General features: G+C 39.1%; 2 protein-coding genes across 2 annotated transcripts; one reads left to right on the forward strand and one right to left on the reverse strand.

The window, feature by feature from the left end:
• Window positions 1–3913: 3913 nt before the first annotated feature.
• Window positions 3914–7140, reverse strand: srsf3a (serine and arginine rich splicing factor 3a). Its single transcript, XM_079578225.1, has 7 exons — window positions 7047–7140; window positions 6646–6696; window positions 6291–6501; window positions 6073–6207; window positions 4776–4814; window positions 4594–4680; window positions 3914–4468 (listed from the first exon to the last, which is right to left on the reverse strand). The coding sequence occupies exons 2-7, from the start codon at window positions 6650–6652 to the stop codon at window positions 4441–4443; spliced, it is 507 nt and encodes a 168-aa protein (XP_079434351.1). The 5' UTR covers window positions 6653–6696; window positions 7047–7140; the 3' UTR covers window positions 3914–4440.
• A 6198-nt stretch (window positions 7141–13338) lies between these two features.
• fkbp5 (FKBP prolyl isomerase 5) lies at window positions 13339–25574 on the forward strand. Its single transcript, XM_079578209.1, has 11 exons — window positions 13339–13462; window positions 17799–17933; window positions 18167–18311; window positions 18744–18886; window positions 20451–20565; window positions 20794–20950; window positions 21834–21924; window positions 22005–22088; window positions 22172–22357; window positions 22437–22676; window positions 23642–25574. The coding sequence occupies exons 2-11, from the start codon at window positions 17829–17831 to the stop codon at window positions 23750–23752; spliced, it is 1377 nt and encodes a 458-aa protein (XP_079434335.1). The 5' UTR covers window positions 13339–13462; window positions 17799–17828; the 3' UTR covers window positions 23753–25574.
• Window positions 25575–26225: the final 651 nt, after the last annotated feature.

Below are 26225 nucleotides of genomic sequence, written 5' to 3' on the forward strand. Positions count from 1 at the left end.
TCATCGGTACTGACCTCACTGAGAACAAAGTCATGACTTGTATTTTTTGTTGTGGATGGGCTAATCCCATCTTCCACCTTTACAGACACATTTTCATCAGGAACCAAAATATTAGCTTGAACTTCAAATAACTTTTCTTTCATCTGATCCATTTCCATTCCTTCCTTTGGTGATGACAGTTCTCTCACTGCTGCATCCACTGCCTCTGCAACATTCATATCATCCTCTTTCTTAATTGCTTCACTTTGTTCATCTGTTTGCACATCTATGCTAGATGATAGATTTTCATTCTCGGCTGATAGAGCATCTTCATCGTCAACAGTCGTAACTTGAGTAACATCTTTTCTAGCTTTTGATCGCCGACTTGAGCCAAATTTTCTTCTCACTGGACCATGACTGGGATCAGTATCAGGTGCATTTAAATCTGCATCAAGTTTTTGAACATTTTCAAATGGTTCTCCAACAGTTTCATTGTTAAGTTGTTGCTCTGTAGATTGCACTGTATCAGACACTTCAATATCAGACACAGTGCTTTCCTGTGTAAGAGAGACCTTGTCCATTTCGTCAGGTTTAGCTGCCGGATCTTTATTTTCCATGGGCAATTCTCGGCTCTGTTCCTCAAGTTCAGACTCAATTTGTATTTCTCCAATAACTATATTTGGTGTGATTTTTTTCTCCTGCACATCCCATGTAGCAGTTACATCATCCACACTCGCAGTAATAACTGGAAAAGAAGAACTCGCCAGTGCATTTATTTCCTCCATATGTGGGTTTGGGGTCCTCTTAGTTTCTGAAGGCATGTCCTTCTGCAGATCAATTAACTGTTCATGGCTGAGATCTTGGTTTTCTTTGTAAGGCTCATTAGAAACTGTGTTTACTCCGTCTGTCATATCTATCAGTGGTTCTGATTGTTGGCCTAAAAGGTTACTATTAGACCCTAATTTGGTTTCACCGGGTGTCTCACTCACAGATGGAGTTATTTGATGTGCATCTTCAGTCTGCGAAACACCGCTCTCATTTTTATTAGCATCAACAGTCTCAGTAGTTGTGCTTATATTAACTATATCTATGTTTTGATCTAACTGTATCTCTTCTATAGACGGCTTTTGTTCATCAAGAATTGGTTCATCATCTGAAGATGTACTTTCTGAACTAGATTCAGACATATCTTCAGTCACAGATGATTCGTCTGAATCTTCATTTGGAGACAAATCTAAGTTGACGCTTTCTTTCAGATAGGCATCACTTTCTATGATTGGCTCTTGAACCGCTGCTGTTGTGTTTAAGGATTCTTCTGTTGCATTATCCTTTGCTGCCTCATCAACCGGCAGAGATTTATCACAAACTGGCTGTGAGGGGCTGTCTTCCATTCCAAGTATTTTTGCTTCCTCAACATCATTTACGTTAATATCTGGAGTAGAGGTTGGTGCATTGTCAACTAACTGTGGGATTTGTAGAGAAAAGTCAAATGGCTCTTCCTCCTTGAGATTTACATCCTTGTCTCCTTTATAAACCTGGGCAATGCTTACTCCATCACTAAAACTTATCAGAGGTTCTGGTTGCTCAACATTGTTTTGACCATCTACAGGCTCCACAGAGCTGTTAGCTTCTGGTGCTACGGCAAATTCTGTTGTTTTTAAAGAGTCCTTGTTTGTAATGTCTTTATTTGTCTCCTCTGATTCATAATACACTTGTAGAGTGGTGTTTTCTCCTGTTTGGGGTATTTTTGTTTCAACATCCTCAAATGCATTTGTGCCACATGTCGGTGGAATCTCCACTAAAGACAATTCTGAAAGGTCATTGTTCTGCAGACAAACTGACAGGTCTTCACTGCCTTTAGACTCCTGCTTTTGGTCACCTTGTGCAATAATTTTAGCCAACACATTTTCAGTGTGTAGTTCCTCAAAATCTTTGACTTCTGAAAGATTAGAACTAGCTACATCACATAAATCCTCCATATCTGTTTTATCTTCATTTACTTTTGGTGACAAATTAGTCTCTACTTGACCTTCCTCTTTGTAGGTCACTCCTGTTGCAGTAACACAAACATTAACTACCTGAGTGTTATCTAAAATTGTGGGGTCAGGTGCTTTTATTGCAATGGATAAATCACTTTCCATTGCTCTTTCAGAATCTTCATCTTGCAATTCTATGAGATTAACCTTTTTCCTACGACTGGAGCCCATTTTTCTTGGTTTTGCAGTTGGCAGAGAACTATTGTCTATACAAACTGGTTTTTCAACGGGCCCTGCCTTGTCTTCTGTGTTTTGTTTATTATGGTCATGTGACTCTTCGACTATGATCTCTTCATGTTCAATTAATCTGACAGCGCCTGAGCTTTCTCCAGTCACACCTGCAGGGATGGTTGCTTCAAATATGTCTGGCATTTGTTGTGCTTGGTCCTTTTCACTTAACACACCCTCTTCAGTACTGGATATTTCAGTTTGGACAACTGTCAAAAGTAAATCAGATGCGGAGTCCATCATAGTGTCCTGGGAGTCACTTTTTGGAGACATTGCTTCTGTTATTGTTGATAAACCGACATTTGAAGAGTCATGACACACCAAATCTGAACCAGCTGCTTCACTTTCTGGAAATGTAGATTTAATATTTCTTTCCAGGGACTCATCAGTGCTCTCACTGTTGATTCCTAAAGCTTGGGAGTGTGTAGTTGTACTGCCTTGCACTTCCTCTATTGGTTTGTGACCTGACTGCAGTTTCCCTTTATTGCCACGTTGAGAGCCCAACTTTTTCTTCCTTGTAGATGTTTCAGATTTTGCACCGTCAGGGCTCAAAGTTAAATCAGCTGTTGCATCTGCTCTTTGTCTACCTTGCGGTACCGGTGAACTTGTGGCTTTGTCACTGGTTTCCGGAGATTCTCCTACATTTAGTGCACGGCGTTGAGAGCCCAGACGCTTTTTCTTTGACGTAGACATGACTTCCAGTCTTCTCCCCTAGATCAAAATACATTGTCATGTAATCGCAATTTATGCGGGTTAACTGTTTGATTTCTTAACCTGAGCAAACGCTAGTGTTTGTTCCTGCAGAAACATATAAGCCTACACAGGGTAAAGTGACTGTTGGTATGTTTACACAATGTCCTTTAAAGCAAAAAAAATATGTAACCGTGTTATGAAAGGGGTTTAAGGTTGTATATAGTCCTACTTTAAAAGGACTTTTAGTTTTACTGCCTCCACTTCTACGGTGCTTTGAAATAATTGTTTTCAAAGCATGGAGCGGCAACTATGTATTACTCAAATACACTGCAGGAGTCGGCTACTTTTAACTGAACAGACCATACAGGCTACATTTACAGAGTACATAGTGTTCACTTACCCCTCTGCGCCGCTGTCTCCCGCGTGAGGAGGACTTTGTAATGTCACTTTAAAGTGCCTGCTCAAAAGTGAGATTGGCTCATGGGGCTGGCTGCAGTGGAGTTTCAGCAACACTCGCTACTTCCTGTTATTTACACTTCCAGTTCTGTCAGTCCGCACGCAGAGACTGTGAAACACGTCCTCAAAACACATCACACCTAGGTTTTGTTTCAGCATAAAAATCTCTGAAAACTGCCAACTATAATGCATATAGTGTCAACACTGAGGACTTTTGCATTACGTTTCCAATAGCTTTATACAAACACTTTTTCTCTCAATACTTGTTTCAGAGCAATGGTATTGTTACAGAAAAAGATTTTTTGTTGTTTGGGGGGGAAAAGGGGGTTCGTGTTTGTTATAGGCTATTCTTTGGAACACATCTGGCTGGGTTTAAGGGAAAGTGGCATATCCTTTATTAATATGCAACAGTATATCTTCAACAGTCTATCTGCTGTTCTTTTTCTTTATATGTGCTAATGTGTAAATATATATATGGGACAATAGGCTTTAATAACTATGGTAAAATGCACAAGCAGAAATCACATTTAAAAGCCATTTATTGACAAAGTTGCTATGGACATAAATGTAACTATATTTAACTATTACTCTTTTTGAAAAAGCATCAGTTAATAACAGAAAAAAAAAAGTGTTTTTAAGTGACTCAGAGAAACCTGTAAACAAACGGACCAGCAATGTACTGTCCCGTTTAGTCTGGACACATGTAAACAAACCGCAGAAACAGGAGTGTTTGTGTAAAATAAAATAAAAAAGGATTGAACAGATAAAAAGATGAAGATAAAAAAAATCAAAAAAATCAAGATTGCAAACATGTAAAATCCAATTGTTTGATTTAAGGGAGTACTTTTCAGAACATAAAAATAAAAAATCTGCATACCCATTAAAAAGGACATTCAATCTTTTGTTTGGTCAACGGGTGACATTTTATGCAAGACAGCTAAAAAACAAAAACAAAAAAATAAAACGACATTCTGAGGACAGTAAGATGCCAACTGATGTCTGTTATTTTCCATTGACCATAGCAAAATCAAGCAGATAGTTCACATCTTCATTTTCTCTCGAAAGACCGGGAACGACTATAAAGAAAATAGAAATTGATTAAAAACGCATCGTCTACATACAGTATATAACAATTACATAATTATAATGCTAAATGTCAAAAATCCAAGTGATCTATTTTACACAATGTCCAATAACTTACCTCCTGGACCTAGAAAGAGATCGTGAGCGCTTGCGGGTCTTTTCCCGGGAGAGCGAGCGGTACCTACGCTTTTCCCTTGACATAGAACTAATAAAACAAATATATATATATATAAATAATGCTTCAGTAATATTGTTGCTTATAAATTAGTGATGAAGGAAACCACTTTTGCTTAAACTCACCGACTACGGCTGCGACTTCCGCTCTTCCTCCTCGGTGATCTAAGATGTGAATGTGAAAATGGTGAGAATTTTAAAATGAACAAGTCACTGAAGGCCACCTGCAAAGGGATAAGGTTAAGAGTAGAAATGTGGCTACATGTGTGTAGTAAAGGATAATTCTTGTCCGTGAATGAGTCCCCTCATGTTTAAAAGGGATCATCATCCTGCAGCCACATTTTAGACTATAATCAAGAGAGCTCAATTATCTAATATATAGCACTGCCTCTTGAGTGATATATTGGACAACTGGATAATTATTGACTATTGTTTTATCTTTTTAAAATTAGATTTTCATGGAAATTTGATTTAGTTGATTTTTAAAATGCTGCTTGGTTGTAGATTTTTGTAGCGCCATACTTTTAATGGCATATTGACTTATAACTGCTGAGATACAGGTATTAGGCAGCTGTGAGAGCTACATTAAGGACAAACTACAAAAAGCAGGATAAAAGTAACTTACTATTTTGGGGGTTTGGACAAGATAGAAATGATGGAAAGAAGCCAGACTGATGGAGAGGGAGGTCAAATTGCAGAGAGGATTTGCCACATGAAGCAAATGCTGAAATGAAGATTGTTGGTGGTTTGTTGAATGTTGTAGATTTGTCCTGCCTTTATAGGGAAAGGATGCGGAGGGACGTAAGCCATGGGCTGTTCCCGTTGATACTGAAGTTGTTTGGAGATAAGATAAGTAAAGATGCTGATTGGCAGATAATGTGAAGCGGACCACTGGCGACTGAATAAAAGTTGAGAAGAGGAGGAGGATGCTGGGAAGGAGCTGCGTGCTCAGGAACCAATAGTTGGTGGAACCTGATGGTTGGTGCCTTGGTCATGTGACAACATCAGCCAAGCTGACGGCTCGCTGCTCAGCAGTCACATGATGCTGAAAGAGGGCTAGTTGATTGACTCAGATGGAGAGAAGCGTGGCGACTCTGCAACGGGGTTCACTTTATTAATATATTGCCAAATGAACTTGGGAAACAAAATGTACACCTACAGAATGCATCTATCAACAAATCTGTGATACATTAGTTAATACGGTATGCTACATGTAAACTTTGATATTTTATTTTATTTAGAAAAGCAATTGATAATATTTTAATTTGTAAACACTTATATATAACAATGGAGTGACAGGTCACCAATACATCAATGAACAAACGTCACTCCTGCTGCATATTTGCTCTCAAACTGTCAGTAGAGAGTTAAGTTTAGAGAGATTTATGCATTACATTAATTAGACAAAATAAGGAATACTTACCGGCGCTTGACTAGAGGACTCCGCCGCCTGAAGTCATCCCGAGGCCTTCTGCCCCAGGATGGAGGCGGGGCACGACTTCTTGAACGCTTCTCTCCAGTAGACAACTCTACACGCACACGACAGCCGCACATAGTCCTGCAAAACACAATAGGTCATTATTGCACAACAGCAGAACACTGAAACAGAATAGAGAGACATTATAGAATCCTGTAAATTACCTTCCATCCAGTTCCCTCACAGCATCTGTTGCATCTCTGGGATCTTCAAACTCTACAAAAGCAAAGCCTGGAGGATTCCTGGCGACCCACACACTTCTCAATGGACCATAGTATCCAAACGCCCTCTCAAGTTCAGTTTTGTTTCCATTGTTTCCCAAATTTCCAACATAAACCTTGCAATCAAGTGGACAGTCTCTGTGAAGAGCAGGATCTACAGAGGCAAATCAAACTTGAACCGATACGTACTGATAATGGTTGTCCTACACGACAACAATTCATGTACTTGACTCATCATCACGGATAAGTTTATACCAGTCATATCAAACAATTTCTACAGTTTGGAAGTTTAGCTTACCTCCCATTTTGATGACCAAATAAATCTCGGAAAGAAGTAAACAATCCTTTCCTGAACAATGACAAAGAACACAAGTTAAGATTTGACTCCAAATTGACGACTTCGCCCAGTCAAATAAAATACAAGACAAGACAAAATAACATGCTACATCTTGTTTTTGTAACGCTAATGTATATGCTTTCTTTAAAGCTGTGAAGCTGATAGTGCCTTGGGTCTACCTTTCGGATTCACGGATTTGGGAAAAGAAAATGTTCAAGACCGAGATGGAAGCTAGGCTAGCTATATGTGCTCGAAACAGTTCATTCTAGGTATTACATAAAAGGAACATTAATGTGTATAAATGCATAGAGGCTACACAACAAGTTTAACCACAAATTCGCCAGTCTAATCAAAGTGCGTACCTTCTTTCGGGACAGTAGATTTTACAGCATCCGTCTGCGCAATGTTCCCTCAGATGTTAGCATCAAGGGTTAGCGCAGCAGCTGCAGTAGCCAGAGCGAGCCAGAGTGAGCTGTACTATTTGAAGACAGTGCGCACAGCGACACCTACTGGATTGGAGTTCACTTGGGCTGCACGACCCACAGGTCATTTCCTCGTCCAGTTTTTTGTTTTGTAGTTTTATCAAGAGGGACTTTGGTTGTCTTTGTTCAATAGTGCTTTCCTCTATTGCAGCATCGATAAAGGTATAGTCTACACAGAACTCAGTTAAGCATCCTTCCACTGGGCTGCTACACATAAACAAGTTTAGTTTCATCGCCCATTCAAGTCTAGCGTCGCTAGTCGGGGACTCTAAACACTATTTTATTTAGCATTTTACTTACTCACACCATTTTTTTTATACGTTCAAAGTCATATTTTAGTGTTGATTTAGGATGGGGTAGGTATAGGATAATGTTTGGTCTCTAAATGTCAGAATTCACTAACTAGGAATTTTCTTCTGGTGGAATGGTGCGACACGAAACACTGATTAAAATGTTTAAATATCAAGGGTTACAAAATAAAAGCAAAAATAAAACTCAAAAGACTGACAGGAGCGTAGAAAACGTGCAACCAATGCCTAGATTATGCTCTTAAAGCTGATTTTTCCTGCACAAACTGTGATTTTATTTTATTTGGCCCAAACTCGTTTCGAGCTCTCTGCATGTCCGAATTACTCAAGAATTTTTTTTACATTTCAAGAGTGTGAAGGCTACAGCTTTGGAGGTGGCAAAGTGAAGAAGGGGGGACCACCCTCAACATAAATTTCACTAATTTAGATTCTACTTCTATCTTCTATCTCTTTTTTTTTTGCTGTGTTTACTACATATTCTATGGTGGTAAAAACAAATTTTACAACAACAAAAAGTCAGGTACCCCAGCTTCTCTTAATCTAATAGCCTACTTGGAAACAACCGGGTTGGGAATCATTTAGTCGATTGCTTCATTGTAGAAAATTAAAGTTTGTTTTCACCACGGGAATTAGCTGCATCACTCTTGTTATCGAAGAAATATATCACCTTTAGAGTTTGCATATGAAACTGTATGATGACATGGGTGTAGCAGGATCAAGCTGTCTGTAGAAAACCTTTAGGCAAACTAATATATATTTTTGTTGTTGTAGATGACATGACATAATCTATTTGTATGGCCATCACTTTTCCAAGAAATGACTGTCTAGTCCAGTGAAAGTGAAGCACATAATACAAAAGCCAGAGTGGGGTCCAGTATCTGATTGATAGATGGCACAGCTTGTCCCAGCTTAAACCAACAAGGCATTAGGAAAATATTGTAATAAACTTAAATTTAGAATTAACAATTATAATATCTACAACTCTTGAGAACCGTACTGCCTTAAAATGTTTTCATTGAAAAAAGAACCCAGTTGAACTTTTTCGTATGATGGTTGTTTGCACTGTAGCGTGACAAGACACCAACCATGCATGTAGTTACAGTGCGAAGGTTTAGACACTCTGGATGAAAAATTCCAATAATGTGTATTTCGGCTTAATCCCATTTAGACCGATGAGGGCAGCAAATCCAGGAATAGTAGCCTAAGAAATGCACTGACTGTGCATTTCAATACAAATCCGAAGAGTCAAATTCTACAAAACTACAGCTGCTTTATTAAGTTAAAATTCATATAAATATTCATCCATTCATTCATGTCATAACATCCAGTTAATTAGTTCCACAAAAGGCTAAAATCACAAACAGTGAAGCGGTCAACAGACTGTGCTGTTCTGGATTGCCAACACCTGTGGGACTCAGGAGTGGCTCCCCATTTATAGAGCACCACCACAGCACCTCCTAGTGGTGACACATGACTCCGACAATGTCCATAATGAAGCAAAGCCAATATGAAATGATCGCCAAAGGGCACAAGGATGAGCCATTACCGTTACATTTTGGCTGAGTTTTTAAAAACATTTGTCGATCTCAGTCCGATGAAGACTTGATGTTGCTATATGTTGTGGCTTCTTGCAATACAGATATTGAATCACCTAGTATCACGATATGATATTTTTTGCGATTTATTGTGCAGCCCTTTCGTCCATCGGGATTTTCGAGGTGTGTTTACGATAGTTACCCATTTGTAGAAGTCAATTTAACTTCAGCTTTGTCGCAGATGGTGTGACGTTTCCTCCAGAATTGGTTGGAAATGATTTGAGCAATGTTTCATTCTACTTTGTGCCAAACCCCTAGGATCTACCCCCAGGTTTAACAGTTGGACAGATCTTCATGAAATTCTCTGCACCTTCTTCTCCAAATAGTCCTTGGCTCATTTTGGCCAAAAATGATATATCTTTAACCTCTGATTTTTGTCTCTATAATGCTAAGTGTTATTCCTAAACTTCTGCAGCCCACTGTAGAACACTTCCCCTTGCTTCATTATTCACATTATTAACTGGACTTAATTGTTTTTTTAATTATCACTATTAGATATTCAGTAACAAGAAATACTAAATTGTCACACACATTTTAATCTCATAAGATATGAAGTTGGTCTGGACATCTTTATACTTTTGGTGTCTTTATCCCTCTACGGCTTTGGTAAACTGTGTACTGTGTGAGCTACCATAAGTAGGGCCTGACCGATATATCAATATGTTAGAGACTTCCCGTTTTGCACCGGAAAAAGCACAGTCATAGTGAACCCTCCCACAACTTCCAAGGCCTCAGGGGCGCAGAAAAATATCTCTGTGAAAATTTGTCACAAGTGTGTACACCTGTTTTACTGTATTTATTTTATGTTTTAGACTTTTGTTTATAGTTTCGTAACCATAAGAGATTGACTTAATCTTTTTTGCTTTTGAATCTACTTATTTTTGTCTTTCAGAAAAGCTTCCTCTGAAGTGCCTACAACACATGAATGTACAGCGCCCCCTGCTGTCACAGTTCAACACTGACACTAGTGGCATCATACACAGGATTATTTTTTTTATTTGGCCAAAAATATCAGCTGTGTATATCGGCATCGGCCATTCAAAATCCCCCAAAATTGGCATCGGCCTTAGAAAATCAAACATCGGTCAACATCTATTAGATATAATTCTATGATTGAAACTTTGATAATACATGTTTAACTATAGGCTAATAATTCTAATCAAATCAAATTAAATTACTTAAAAATATTGGCCTATAAATCAGCCAGGCCAACCCCCTTCATATCAGTATCAACCCTAAAAATCCATATGGGTTGGGCCCTAACTATAAGTGCTACAGGGCTCATAGAGAATGGGACACAAGAGCATTATCACTCAGCCTTTTTTTGGTCGCCATGTTTGAACACCCACCCTCCTTTCCAGTCTGGATCCACTCCTAGATGCTATTTCTTATAGCTGTCCACTTTCTCTAGACGTTGTCAGGGGAATCCTCTTTTCAGCCGTTTAGTTGAAACTTCTTATTTCCTCTCACGTCGCAGCGGAGGGCAGTGTGTTTTTCAATCAGATTAGTACAGCACATTCTGTTCTGTGTGACTTCCTGATGATGGCGCAGGCTGCTGTGTCCCTGGGTGAACCCGGACCCACGTGCTGTTGCTTACACACTGACACTCATTCACACACGGCGAGGACTGGCTGACTGACTGCAGCTCAGCACAAAACACGTCTGTATATCTGTTTCCTATAAAATACTTAGACCGTTAGACGACGCATACATTTCACTATACATTTCATAAGTAGCCTAGCCTACTATACTCTTTATTTTATTAGAACTATAACCAAATGGATGAGTACAGTAGCCTACATCTGATTATTATATGCCTGATTTGGAAACTTGTTATTTAGCCTACATAGCATTTAACTCCTATATTGCAGCGCAACAATATTCACTGATCAATGTTTAAGATATGTACTGCTCTTTATAATAATTACATGCATTTAAAAAGGGCTTACCTCACAAACTGCTGCTCAATTTGTAAAATTACAATTTAATTAGTGAATGAATTTGCGAAAAATGTTCTAGGGAGCAACACAAATTCCTCTTCGTGTGAGCATGAACATGGACCGCATACAGATGAGGTCTTAGGTGAGGTGCACTGAGGACGTGTAGTACAATTGGTCAAGTCTGGATTGTAACAATTATGGATTATATGAACCCATTTTTGCTGCATGTAGACAACTAGCTGTGGTGTGAAGGGAAATGTCTTAGTAAGAACAACTTGTGTTTGGCCATATTTAGAAATGTGTTTATGTTTTGTAGAGTGTATAACGATGAAACTGCATTTCTATGTCCTACATCATCTTTGATTGTGTGATATATATTTTTTCTTTTGCTTATGATTGCAGCTACATCCACATACATGTGGTGAGGTAATGATGTACTGGATGGGGCAAAAGGTTGGAATGGTAAGAGCTACTGTTTTTTTTGCCGAGCATTAACTAATTACAAACGTAAAAAAAACAACTACAAAAAACATGGACAGCTGTCCTCAGTTGACCTTAAATGAGGGACACTTTTCTGACTTTCACTTTTTGTTCCCATAAATTGATCTTGTGCATCTGCTTGAGGAAGTGCCCGACTGAGGACACCGCAGACCGTGTGTGAAAACAAACACTTCTCTATAGTGCGGCTGCAAAGTGCACACTGTTCTCAGAGGGAACTTAAATAGCTTTCTAAGGTACTACTACTGGATGTAAATCACCAAACTAAAAACAACAACCGCTGATTCTCCTTAATTACATAGAAATATTACAGACTTGTCTCGCTCAATCTCCTGAACTTAATATTACCCTTGCACAGCATCCCCTCAGGCGTGTAGTCAGGTACACTCACATTATGTCACCTTTATTATTAACAAGATCATTGTGTTCCTTTCACTCGCTGCTGCTGGCTGCCTGCCATGCGTGTCCTCTGGCTGGCAGGAACATGTCAAGCAATAAAGCACAATAAAACAGCAACCACTGTGTTCAAAACAGTGAGATAGAGAACACGAGAAGAGCTTTGAACTTTAATTCTGAATGCTTTGAAGATAGCAGATGAATAAAAATGTGATTACATTTCAGTAATTGACAAGCAAACCAGAAATGGCTTCTGATACACAATTGTAATAAGCTCAACGCATGCTTACTGTATAGGCACACATAGTCCAAAATACATGAAGCAAGAAATCCAACATTGGAACATAGTGAAAATGATTTACTGTGATCAAAGGGACTCTTGGAATAGCATAATTCAGTTAATAGACCATTGATACTATTTTCCCATTTGATGACATCATTTTTACAGAAGGTACATAAGCCATGAAGAACAGCATGGTATGAAACACTTGATGTAGGATATTTTATTCAGTAGCAACAGGCCCCAAAAAGAAAGACAGATGGCTCACTGTTTACATTTATTATTTGACTACTAGACTAAGCCCCAATATATTACTTTGATTATGTTGTAATATTATTATCACTAAAGGCTTTAATTACAGCAACGCAAACCACCACCAAATCGTATGTAACTATTTTTCTATTAAATCATATAACAATATTGTAAAAAAAAAAATTTAACCACGTGTTGTCGAAATTCCTACCTTTAAAATTCTATAAGCCGAAAAGGCATTTGCGCCTAAAGAAGTAGCCCTAGTTATGTCCGATAAAAAAAGCGCTCCCAAAAGAAAAAAAAGCTATAACAAAGCGTCTGCATTTCCTATTGTAAATCCACTCTCCCGCGGCATCTTATCACAACGCAAAAAAAAAGCACATTTATTTATGCGCTTTCTGATCCAGTTAGTGCCTTTTTCCTCTTTCAAACGCGGCGCCGTTGATAGGCTACACGGCGCAGTCAGCTGGTCGGAAAAGGACAGCCTGCCCCGCGGTACGCGCTGTTCTCGGGCCCCGATCTGGCACGGAACGGGTTACAGGGTCAGGCTGTGTATTGGTACAGAGTGTTCTCATCAGCGGCGGGCAGTACAGCTACAGTACAGCACAGGCGGAACATTGTGTTACAGAGTGAGCTTGCTTTCCAGGACCTGCCCTTAATTTTTTACACTCAGAGCCCTCCCACTACTCCACTCTCCTCCCCCTCCTCCCCGTGCCTCTCGTGTGTGGCTTCACTGCTCTACTCCCACAGTGGCATTTTAAACTCTGAGCTCCATGTGGTCACTACACCGGCACGTTTAACCGCGTCCCAGCCTCTGCCCGTGTAGCCGCTTTTACGCGCAGGAGGATCCGGGGGCGCTGCGTAAAAGCGCGGCCGAGTCACAAGAACAGCTCTGCACAAGGGAAGGCGCGCGTGCAGAACATTTAGTACCTGGATGTCAGTGAGAACACGGTGTTATTACGAGCGCGCAGGAAGAAGCCGGTTTCGCAGACCTCTCTCCCCCAGATCGAACGCAGCCTGACAAAATGTAAGTTCTGATTTTTTTTTTTTGCCACTTTGCCGCGTAAATCATTTGAATGAGTAAGTTTTCTACATCGTACGTGTCACGTTTATCTTGGACTGGCTCCCTGGAACAATAATCCGCTGTTTTTTGCACAATGAAAAAAAGGATGACTTGAGAGAGTGCGCGCTACTATTTGTTTTGTGACGCGCACATTCAGTTTCTGTGTCGCACGTGCAAGTGGGGGGACATTCGAGGTTACGGCTGTACGTGGAAGTCCGGGCTGATAACATACCCGTGTGTGCGCCGGGTGTGAGTGTGTTTATGTGGGTGAACGCGCCACTTTAAACACTCCTTTTCAGCCTCAAGATACAAGATGAGATGAACTAGTCCTGCAGGCTTATGTGTACCTTCTCCACTAATGGTAGTTTTGCGTAACCACGTCCTTACCACCAGGTTAATAGCAGTGGGGCACCTGGAAATAAACACCACTGTACTGACAAACAGCCCATGATTATATGAGCTAAATTACATGGGTAGTTTTATACAATCCCACGATAACAATCTGGGGGGGAAAATGCTTCTTTGATATTGGATATTGGTTCAAAACGCCACAAAAGGTGATTTATACTGGCCTGACATGTAACATAAACAAGCGTTCGAATCAACAATGCAGTAAACTCGGAAAAAAAAACTAGACTAACAAACGATTTGGTTACAGATGCGTAATTGTTTAAATCTGAAACAACGGCCTTACGCGAGTTTTGTTTTGTTCCACCATCAAGCACACGGGACGTAAACGCCGGTTGTGTGAGTGCTGTGGGGCGCCTTTTAAAAACAGGATGTTCCCTCTCACTCACATGTGGCTGTACATATGAATCAGCCGCGCGGTGAGACAGAATGTACTGATACACCGTGTGCCGGAGCCGCCGCGCTCTTCCAGCTCATTGTGTTCCTGCATTCCAGCAAAGGCTATCCGAGTTTAGGTACAGATGTCTGCTTATCTGTGGTACACGCTGTTTATACTTGACCTATACCTACATAACAGTGCCTTGACTTTCATAAAAAAAAAAAAAAAACACATAGCTGTCAAGTCTAATTAGGAGGGCGATTTGATATACTGAATGAAATGCTTTGTGGATTTATAGTTACAAATTGTTGATACAGGTAGTGCACCCTGGGCTGGTCAGGTAAATGTGCAAGATCTGAAAGATGACCTACTCCCAATGTGAAAGTCCAGAGAGGGAATCTTTTTTTTTATGTTTGAAGTTAATTTTGGTCAGCAGAACTTAATACTGCTTCTTAAAGAATTGTAAAATAAGCTTTTGTCAATCAATAAATGTGTGTTCACTTTGTCCCATGGTGGATTGAGTAATATGTAAATCCCGGTTCTTATTGAACTTAAGACATCGTTTTGAATGTGGAGGTTGAGGATGCGTTGAAACATATCGGGTGTCTATTACAATCAGCAGGTTCTTTGTTTTTGCTCAAAGCCTGTTAAGAAACGAGTAACGAGAAACGAGTACTTCATGACTGAATTAATATTCTGATCACTGCATAGATACACAGAGGATTGAAGAGAAAATAAAGATGCAAGTTTTAAGTTACGGACGTATTATAAATCTTGGTGCAGAATTTCTCTCGGATATAAACAGTGATCATTTTGTCTTTGGCTCATTGTAGACTTTTCATTAGAGAATCTGATTCAGTGAAGCAAGCCGTCTGAAAACGCGAATGACACTGTATGTAAAATGTCCCCATGTTGATATAATTAGTCTATGCCAGCTGGAAACCATGACATGCGGGAACATTGTGTCCAGAGTGTGGTCTAGGTACACGGTGACACACAAGTAGCATTTGGAAAAGAAAAAAAAAAGAAGAGAGAATGAGAGTAATCTAAGGGATGAGTTGAGAGCGGTGGCCCCACAGTGAAGGAGACATGGACATTTTGTACCGTGCCTTTTGTTGAGGAGCTTAGAGTGGTCTGTTGATCTGTGTGTGTGTCTCAAACAGAACTGGGAACAGCTTGTGGACATATCAGGTGCACCGCTTTACCTGATGAAGACTAGGACAAGCTTTGTGTCATGCCGCTAAAAACATTTTTTACCAATGTGAATTAAGCACTCTCGTATTACTTCATAAAGGGCTTTGAATACTGGGAACTTCTGACATGCGTAGATTTCAAGGAAGAGGGGGCTTAGGTAATGCTAGTCACCACACAAGAAGGACATCAACAGCCTTATAGTTTCAGTAGATGAGAAAGAGGGTCTGACGTGCATAAGAACTTGGATACCAAGGCTTTTTCCTTCACACACTCTGTCCTTGAACAGTCTCTCGTCAACAATCACTTGCAGTTACAACATGTTCCTTTGCTTTTTAACGAATGCTGTAAATGTAAAAGGAAAATGCAACTCAATTACTTAACTGTCAAAAAAAGAGTTCAAAGTATGTAAAAATTCGAAATACAGGATATTTATACCCTTTTGTGCAATTTTAGATGTTTTACAGTCGAAAACAATGCATAAAGAAAATAGAATGTTTGAAAGACTTATTGGAGCAAAAGAATAAAATCCATACAGACACACACACAAAGTTGTTTGTCCAGTCTTGGACATCATCTACTTAACCTAACTATCCCCTTAAACTAACTTTGTTAGTGCCATTCTGGGAAGAAAGTCTTATCAACATCTATCACAATGAATGTTGCACATTAAAGTTATCTGTAGCGAAGTTTAGTAAAGATGTATATGTATATGTATATATAAAGGTTTAGACATTGACTCAAGAGTTAATGTTTTTACCAGCCACAATTACATTGCTGTGAACAATTTGTATTAGGTGGCTGATATAATTTTTAGTCTTGACAGGAGTAAAATAAGTGAAACAGAGGTTTATATTTCTTCTTTTAACCCATTATCATTTTCATTTTCTAAAACATAGCAGGTTATGTACAGAACTGATTGAGAAACACGTAAATTCAGGCCTTTATCTGAAGTTTCAGCAGTGTGCCAATCGACCAAAGTGGTTAGAGGAACTAGATCCAGCTGAAAACATAAAAGCAAGTCAGTCTTTATTTGACTCATTGGCTAGTGTTAATTGTAAACGTTGTGATGATTTCGTAACAGACCTCACCTAAGTGTCATCTGTATCATTTCAACATTACAGCAGCTGCGGTTGAAGCCATGCCAGAAGGAATTACCATCTCAGCTGTTGGATGTGATAATAATCTCGCAATAGTGTTTGCCAACATGCTTAACATAACAAACTCGCTTTTGCATTGTCTTTAAACAATGTCAAGATTATTGGCCCGGGCTGACTAAACATGCTGGCAGCTACAGTATGTCAGTGTATGGCGGAGTATGTAGTGACACAGGAACAGCGAGTGTCGACAGGGACACATTCTGTGAGTAGTGAGCAGTTTTATGTCCCAGGCAAAAACACTGCCAATTTTGTGCGGAAGCGCAAAGCCTTACGCTTGAAGATCTGTTGTGGCTTATGGTTCATTTTGGGACAATGAATGAGCACAGTATATTTAGTGATGAACAAACATTTCTTTGCAAACCACCAGAAATGTGCTAAAAATGTGCATGTAAGCATCGCATTGATCAAAATGAGAATTGACTTTATGTTAAACCTCAGTAGTGCTAAACCATCAGTTCTTTTGTTTTTTTTGCAACAATTTTTCCTTCTCACCCACAGTTTTATTGTAGTATCTTCCAGAAAAACAACTTGCATTGTTACATTGATCACCACTATGAACAACATTTTGTTCATAGTCTGATCTGAATGACTAGTAATTTATTGCAATGGATTAAAAGTGTGTTTACATGATCTTATGAAAATGTAGTTCGTAGTAGTAGTTTGAAAAGCTTTTACAGTAGAAGAGATTTTCTTCAGCTGGACTTTAGTTGTCTTAATAACATACCAATAAAGCACATATTACTGTATATGATATATATCATCAATCTGAAAGACCCGAGTCCTTCAATGTAAACCCTACTGAGCACTAGGAAATACCAACCACAATGTACTCGGTTCAGAGAATTGTAGCTATATTTATATCAACAAAACAAGATGTTCTGTCTCTTGTACAATGTGCTCAATGTTCCTGTGAAACTGTAAATGCAATAGTAGACTCCCCTAAATAGCGGCATCTTACATAATGTTGTTATGAAGATCCATTTTCTATTTTTTTCATGCAGTAAATCGTGACTTTTCTGTCCACCTCCAGTAATTGGATTATATCATTTTCTATTTGTCTTGTTTCAGGTTTGAGTAAGAGCACAAGACAAACCCTGAACTTTTTTCTCCCCCTTCTCTTCAGCTAAAGTAAAAGCTCTTTTTTTGTGTGTGTGTTTGTTAGTGTTGAAAGTGAATGATCCAGTCGTAGACGATGACCACTGACCAGGATTTGCCGTTGGACAGTCAGGCGGTACCTGCTCGGTTCGTCTCTAAGGGCATCGATATAACAACAAAAAAAGACCAAGGAGTTATCAAGGTAATTTCAGTCATGTGTGCAGTCGAATCTCATATAAGTTTATTTTTTGTTGATTTGGTACGTTGTATTCGTAAGTTAGTGAGTTGCATTGGCCACAGTTGTAAAGCAATAACTGCAGTACCTAGTAGTTATTTCAATAGTGCTGATATTGAGCTCTTCTTCAGTTCATTCTAGGCCCTGGCATTTCAAATCACGCCAATGAATGGTTTCTCAGTCCTTTATTGTGTGTCCAGGTTGTGAAGCGAAAGGGACAAGATGGCGACAGACCGATGATCGGGGACAGAGTAACTGTGCATTATACGGGGAAGTTGCTCACTGGGAAAACCTTCGACAGCAGCAGAGAGCGCAAGGAGTCTTTTAGTTTCAATGTGGGCAAAGGTATGCGACTGTTTAACTGATGATTCACATCCATGTATATGTCATGAGCACTTTTTGAGCTTTCTGTGTGTAATACCCTTTTTAATTTCAAATGCCACCTCATACTTTTATATTCGTGAAGTTGCCTATATGATCCAATTTTGCTACTGCTTTTATGGGACAAGCGTCTATATTGTACAAGGCTGCACAATTAATCACAATCTAATATTATAATTGTATTGCTGAATGCTGATTTAATTTAAGTGTTTTACTTCTACACTTTTTAAAACAAATATGTTTCATATTAAATGTTCAGCGTAAATATCCTGTCAATATCCCAGCAAGCCAAACCATCAGATATGGTTTAATATGTATCAGGCAATAATTGGTGTGTTTTGTTTGCACTCCTCTCGTATATTTAATAACGTCTTTTATGCTGTTTTTCTCTCTCAGGCCAAGTGCTCAAGGCGTGGGACATCGGAGTGTTATCTATGCAGAGAGGAGAGGTGTGTTTGCTGTTGTGTAAGCCTGAATACGCCTATGGATGTGCTGGGAATCCTGACAAGATCCCTCCCAACTCGATAGTCATCTTTGAGGTAGGAACACTATGCCCATGTCTTCTTTTTTTTTTATCATTTAAATTGAGTGGTTCTTGAACTGTGGTTTGTGGACTCTTCTGTACTGAGTGATACATTGTTTGAAACAAGACCGGTGCATCAGGCTAAATTGACTAAAAGTTAACAGAGGGGATAAAATATACTATTCTATATACTAAATAATATACTAAAATGTCCGAGGCCAGAATATACTGGGGTATTTAACCCAGGTATAGTCCACACAAAGGATATACTATGGCCTTTTCCTTTTGTATTTTTTTAAAAACATTTTCAATCAATCAATGGTTTTGTGTAGCACAGGGCTGCACCGGACATCATGGCAATAAAACAAAGCAGTAAAAAAGACCATGTAAAATTCAGGCAAATTAAGTATCTAGGCAAACATAACGTCCAAATAAGCGCGGGTGTCCCCTGTCCTTAGACTCTCCTGCACGGCGAGGAAAAACTCAAAAACAAAGGGGAGAAAAGATAAACCTTGGGGAGAACCACAGAAGGAGAGGTTTTGACCCGCACAATGCAGTAATCTCATTACTCAGTCTGTACAGGGAATGTCCAGTGATAATAGCAACATTCGATCAAACTGTTAAGCTTCCGAACATGTGCGGTTTTGCTAATCATCTGCTTTGACGAGTAACTAACGCCTGAAATTGTCTATGTCAAACCATTGAGTCTTCTCTTTTTTCCTCCTCGCCACTTACTCCAGTTTATCTCAATACATTCAGTACAAAAGTATGCTGCTGTCTGCTGCGATTCATCACAATGTTGCTGAAACGAGCACTTGGATACATGCGCCCGATCACATTTCAGAATGTTATTACAATGTACTCTTTATCATTTTTATCATAGGGCACATTGATGCTCAGTTAAATGTTTTATTAATTTAAAGCTATGGCAGCTCTTTCCTTGACCTGAGAGATGTTTGAACGTACTGTGTCCTTTTGTAAATCGTCTGCACAGCAAGCCACCGTTTGGAATCTTGCTCTTAGCCAATGATTTCCATTGTCCGGTTTTAGAACCGTCCAATCACAGCTGGTAATTGGCAGTGCGTCACTCGGAAGAACAAATTCCTCTCAAATAACTCATTCAGAGCCAAACTTGAAACTTCTCTCCCCTCTGTTTGAGCCTGTGGGGCGACTGCTGTTATGGGTTTTTACACAAAACGGCTACATTGAGTGATTTAAATGTTTATGGCAGAAGATGATGCTTTTTCTTACTGCACCGTGTGTCACCTGAACAGCTGATAAAACGAGATTCAGACTATTCTTTGTGTAGAAAAGAAAAGCCAGAGACTTTTCAGTATTATGACATGACAAGGTAATTGCGTGATTCAAGAAAATGTGATTATATTTTATAGATAGATTTGAAAGTAGGTCAAAATAAAAAGGGCAAAACTATTTCAGAATAAATGAAAGCCTCTGCTGTAATGCTGTAGTTGTCACTGCCTTGCATTCATAATATTGTTCTACTTATGTAATATATTCTTGCATTTTAGCTTTTCAGTTTAAATGCTGCTAATTATGACCCTGTAATGTGTCTACAACAGATGGAGCTGCTGAACTTTGAGGGCGAGTTACTTACAGACGACAGGGGCATCATGAGAAGAATCAAGGTCAAAGGGGACGGTTTCATAAGTCCCAACGACGGAGCAAGTGTTCATGGTAAACAACTTCTTAACCCAACAGAGTCATTATGCTGTTATGATTATTAGCACAATTAAATTAAGAGAGGATTACAGACAGTCCCAATATAATGCCAAACTCAATTTGTTGATTTTGAAGATGAGTCCAGGCAGCATTTTACAAGCACAGAAATTAGATAAAAAGACAGATCTTCTTCAGATCCTGGTCTTTTCTGGTTTGATATCATCTATGATTTTGATCCCATAGTGCACTTGGAGGGGAGATGCGATGGCCAGCTGTTTGACTGTAGAGATGTGAGCTTCACTGTTGGGGAGGGAGAGGACTCTGACATCCCCCTGGGCGTGGACCGGGCCATGGATAAGATGCAGAAAGGAGAGTGCTGCGTACTGCACTTACAGCCCAAGTATGTACTGCGATTTCCACTGCTCTGGAAGCACATCATCATGCACCTTTGTGATGAATGAGTGAGAAGTATTTTACAATATGCCCTCTATTTTGTTTTGTTGGGTGTAATAATGACATCTCATTATGTGACACAAGTCATTCTGTGTACATCACACGTGTCAAATTCAGCTCCCACGGCGTGTCACGGGTCACAGAAACAGGAAAATACTATTGAGAAAAATTGTTTCTATAAATTAATAATGAGCACAGTGATTTTAAAATAGTGCCGATTTGGTCAAAGGCCCAACAGGACTGTAGCCTGATGAATGATAACAACTGCTTGCGCTTTGCACTTTACACTTTACAAGCCTGTGTTTTTCAAAGTGCTACATTGTCCTCATTATTCATTCACACAACACTCGGTGGTGGTAAACTACTACTGTAGCCACAGCTGCCCTAGGGCAGACTGATCATTTACTACATGGCTGTAATGCATTGTTTATGTTGTTTATATATATATATGCATTGATTACCCTCTGGGGCCAGGACTCCCCTGAAAAAGAGATTCTTAGTCTCAGTGGGATTACCCTGGTTAAATAAAGGTCAATCAATAAAAATATCCTGATCTCTTATTATGTCAGTGCGTTATGCTGTGAGAAAGTCTTTCCTTTTTTTTTGCTTTGGCTGCCCCCTAGTGGCTGCAGTGAGCATTCTCTCTTTAAAAAGCCGCACAGGAATGGGCCCAGAGACTTCCTTTTTTTAAAGTACTCATGAACTTATGCCCTTTGAGCCTCACATACCACTTTTCTACTCAAATTTCCTTTACAATTTTGCATTATTATTATTTCACTCACTTGTGCAGTCATTCTTGTTTACATAATGTGCTATGTCTTACTTTTCAGATATGGCTTTGGAGATGAAGGTCGACCAGAGTTTAAAATTGGGCCAGACAAGGAGCTTGAATACGAAGTTATTTTGAAAGATTTTCAAAGGGTGAGGAAGGAGGAAAGACAGTTCAATCCAGGATACTCCAAAACAAACCAACATTAATCCCCTGTTTTTTCATTTTCTAGGCTAAAGAATCCTGGGAAATGGACTTGAATGAGAAGTTGGATCTTGCTCCTGGTGTGAAGCATAAAGGGAATCAATATTTTAAGGTGCAGTTTCTTGGCGAGAAGTCATTTTTCTTGGCTGATTTTTCTCTCCACTTGTATTCCTAAATCCCTGTCATCTTTTCTAGGGGGGCCACTTTCACCAAGCGATAGTTCAGTACCATCGGATAGTCTCGTGGCTGGAAATGGAGTGTGGCAGTGGCATCGAGCAGCACAAAAGGATAAAAGAGTGTCTTGTGATGGCGCACCTCAATTTAGCCATGTGTTTCCTGAAGCTAAAGGAATTCTCTCAAGTAATAGACAACTGCAATAAGGTGAGATGACTTGTAATGATCAGCAGAGGTCCGGGTCGATAAGCTCTAATGCTAATGGTGTGATGTTCAATTGCTACAGGTTATAGAAATAGATGAAACGAATGAGAAGGCATTGTACCGTCGAGGAGAGGCCCGACTACTGCGCAACGAGTTCAGTCTGGCCATGGCGGACTTTCAGAGAGTCCTTCAAGTGAGTCCTCAAAACCGAGCAGCGCGCTCCCAAATCTCCATCTGTCAGAGCAAGATCAAAGAGCACGACGAGCAGGACAAGAGGACCTACGCCAACATGTTCCAGAAGTTCGCCGAACGGGACGCCAAGGTGATTATTCTTTATGTGCTTATTCACGATGTCGTGCACTGGTTTCGTTTTTATAAATGGGCTAAATCCTTTTTATCTGCAAAAGGTCCCCCCACGAATGTTTTTTTTTTTAGCAGTTTATTTGTTTAGTTTATGAAAATATATGAAAATCATCAGTAAAACAACCTGAATGATAAAAAGAAATAATCATATATAATCTCCTTGACGTTCTAGCTGTAGTTTCATGGTGACCGCTGCCATCTAGTGGTTTTGTTTGAGGAGCCCACAAAAGAAGTGTCGAACAGCGCTTGTTCTGATTTAGTAATTATTTCTATGAGGACCTTTCCCTGTTACTTATTGACGTCTACATCGGCTTGTATTACTCTATGATTATGATATCGACTTATCAATAACAGATCGATATATATTTTTGGCCTTGATATTTATCATCTCTACATTTATTAGCATTTTCCCCTTATTTTTTCTTTGTAAAACATTGATTTTTAACAGAAGCAAATTGAGTTACATTATATTTCATGTTTCTTGCAGCTTATGTGGTGTTTCAGGATGTGGTTTAAGGTTTACTTGCTAAGCTTTGCTGAGAACTGACAGAATCTAGGATCGTCAGAGTCAATAATATCGTTTATCGCGATACTTTCCTGCCTCAATATATCGAACTTCAAATTTGTTATCGTGACAGGCCTACTTACAATTCCATCGAATGATTTTCTTATTTGGCAACGTATGCATTATAAAAAATATTTTCTCCAAACTGTGTCAATTCTGTGACTCCAAGGTGGTTGATTCAATTGTCCAAATTATTTCGCCACTATTTCCGAAGCTAAGCGTGGTGTCTTTCTTATACAAGTCTTTCTGCCCAGTTGCACAGATACACAACACAGTTCTGTATGATGCTCAAATACAAGAGTCTACTACTCAGCCGGTTAAACTTTTGAAGACTGATTTTTCTCACATGTGACGCACAGGTGACCAGGTCGAAGAGGCGGAGGGACGATGTCCTCAGGGGTGGCCTGAATGGTGCGGTCTGCAGCAAACGCCGCCGGTCCAGGAGCGCGTCACAGGAGTGCGTCTCTTAACAAACACCAATGAACTAAAGGGAGTTTGAACCAGGATTGTCCTCCCCTTTGCTTTCCTCAGAAGCTACGGAGCAGAGACAGAAAGTTTAGCCTTGAAATCTTTTTGTCCTTTTATGCAGCTCATCATTCCTGCAGGACCTTCCAGAGCACTCTGTCATTAGCAGATGTCACAGTTCAGATCCATGTGTACATTAGTCTTTTTGGAATCAAACCTTTTCGGGAGCAGCTGCATGCACCCACCTCGGTGTTTTCGGAACTCAGACTTGAAATGTTGTTGTTGTTAATGTGCAATATTTAAAATATGATGTAATAAGTCATGTCAAAATTGTTGAATATACAGTAAATTAAAAAAAAAACTTTAATGCATCCAAATACACAGATTAGGTATAACCTTATGGCCACATATAGCTAAAGAGAATAACTCCGATTTAAAGCCTAAGTAGGTTTCTGATAGAAATGTAGCAATGTCATGGTGCATGGTCATAATGTTATTCCTGATTATGTGTTATTCAATGATAAACAGACTCAACCAAGACTATTTGTGTGAAGAAAGTGCCCAAGCAGAATCATATTTAAGAAGCACAAATTTCAGATGTTAAACTAAATATATGTAAGCATCTGTTGTGGTGTACATAGTTTATCTCTCTAAAACGGCATTGCTTTTTTTTGTTGGTTTGTAATCCGACCATAGCGTCGTGCACTAAAAAAAACAATTTGACTTCTTATTTAAGTATGTTTTATTTTTATTTTTTATCCTGAGCTTATTGTTTTGAACGAGATGTGATACAATTTGTGATACAAATTATCAGCAGCTTTGAAATCAAGCTAGATGACAGCCCTCCACTTTTAACAAACAAAAAGTGACTCTCCCAAACTTGTGTAAATGTAAACAGGAAGGGCATCTAGCGTAAAAAAACCATTGCCAAGTGAAATCCATGACATTTGTTTGTGGTTACTAGTAATAGGGCTAGCGAGGCGTATAGTGTAGCTTGCTTTATATGGTATGAGAAAACTTCAAAAATTAGGCTCCTAGTTTGATATTTTAGAGAAAACACAGTAGAAGCAAAGGTGTATTTTGAAGCTTTAAACCAGTACATTTCATGCACTCTGGTCAAACACCTTGACATGTTTTGTTTGCCTTTAAACCCGGAGCAACCTCTTTTTTTTTTTTTTTTTTATTATTGTGTGAATGATGCCCTTTGGTGAGGCTTCAAACCTACACTGTTCATTCATGTCCGGATCTGATCTGGACTCAAGACTGTAGACCTGAGACTGGTTCTGAATGAAACCTCAGCTGTCTTAAATATTTCATGTAAATGTGTGTATGTGCGTGTTAATATATATTGTATGTCAGCAAGGTTTTTAAACGGCTTATGACTCAATGTTTTTAAGTATTTCCGGCTCTGAACATTCAACTCTTTTGTACAGCGGGAAGAAGAGCATGAACTACTTTTGCTGGTTAGAAGTTACATTTACGGACACTACAGGATATCTGTTCCCCCATTGCCGCTGCAGCCATCCGTTCGATAACAAGAACATGGGAATAACAGGAAACATTTGGACAAATCACAAAGTTTGAAGCAGCGGAGACCGATGCGAGATTAGAGCGCACCGCAGTGTCACGTACCAAAATGTTTACTCTGAACCAAAATGTTATTGTCCTCTGTCCGTGTGACGCTAAACCAAGACAAGAACCGCATGGCATTTATGCAAAGCCTAAATATTTTCCCAACAAAAAACAATGTAAGGTACCTTTGTTCATGTCTTCTTTATATATTTTTATTTTTTTGCACTTTAAAATATTAAACGAATATGAAAGTTGCATTTTAACCAAATTGTTTCCCCCCCATCTCTCTTCTAGTTCTTCTCCTGATTATTTATATTGCTGAGGTCCTACCCTCTAGTTGACACTTATTTCACACAAATACAACAAAAGATCATTGATAAAATAACTTTATTTGCTTTAACAGTTTACCATTTACACTACTATCAAAAATAAAATTTCAGTTATGAAACCTTTTCTTTTTTAATAAATGGCACCTGGCAACATATAAATTACACTTGATGTTATATTTTTATTCGAAACATTTTTACAATTTACATTAAAAACAGTAATTATTCTGTACAAAAAAGAAAAAGTCACAGCATTCATCATTTTTAAACACATCATTCATGTCTCTATCACCCAAATGCACACCATTAGATCGATGTACAGTCGGTACAAGCTTAGACTAAACAGGTCTTAAAGTTATAGAGATGTAGCTGGACTGCCTAATGCAGGTGTTTTGATTATGCTAATATTGAGTTATATAAAAGTTGCTTGCGACAGTGTAAAGAGCTTGTTCACACAGTATTTATGTAGTTAATATTGTGCAGTGTTAATGTGCACAATGCCCCCTTTGTGTTTTCATAGTAATACATTGCGATCGTTGCTGTAGTCCTGAATACTACTGAGACTACAGTTTTGAGGAGT

This window comes from Gobius niger, assembly GCF_951799975.1.
Source record: "Gobius niger genome assembly, chromosome: 20".
Lineage (NCBI taxonomy): Eukaryota > Metazoa > Chordata > Actinopteri > Gobiiformes > Gobiidae > Gobius > Gobius niger.

Coding starts and splice junctions, on each gene's coding strand:
- srsf3a (XM_079578225.1), bottom strand. Junction 6,208..6,290: donor GTGAGGGAACTGGATGGAAG/GTAATTTACAGG, acceptor TGTGTTTTGCAG/GACTATGTGCGGCTGTCGTG. Junction 4,815..6,072: donor AGTCCTCTAGTCAAGCGCCG/GTAAGTATTCCT, acceptor TTCACATCTTAG/ATCACCGAGGAGGAAGAGCG.
- fkbp5 (XM_079578209.1), top strand. CDS start 17,829: ATGACCACTGACCAGGATTTGCCGTTGGACAGTCAGGCGGTACCTGCT. Junction 17,934..18,166: donor AAGACCAAGGAGTTATCAAG/GTAATTTCAGTC, acceptor TTGTGTGTCCAG/GTTGTGAAGCGAAAGGGACA. Junction 20,566..20,793: donor CGACGGAGCAAGTGTTCATG/GTAAACAACTTC, acceptor TTGATCCCATAG/TGCACTTGGAGGGGAGATGC.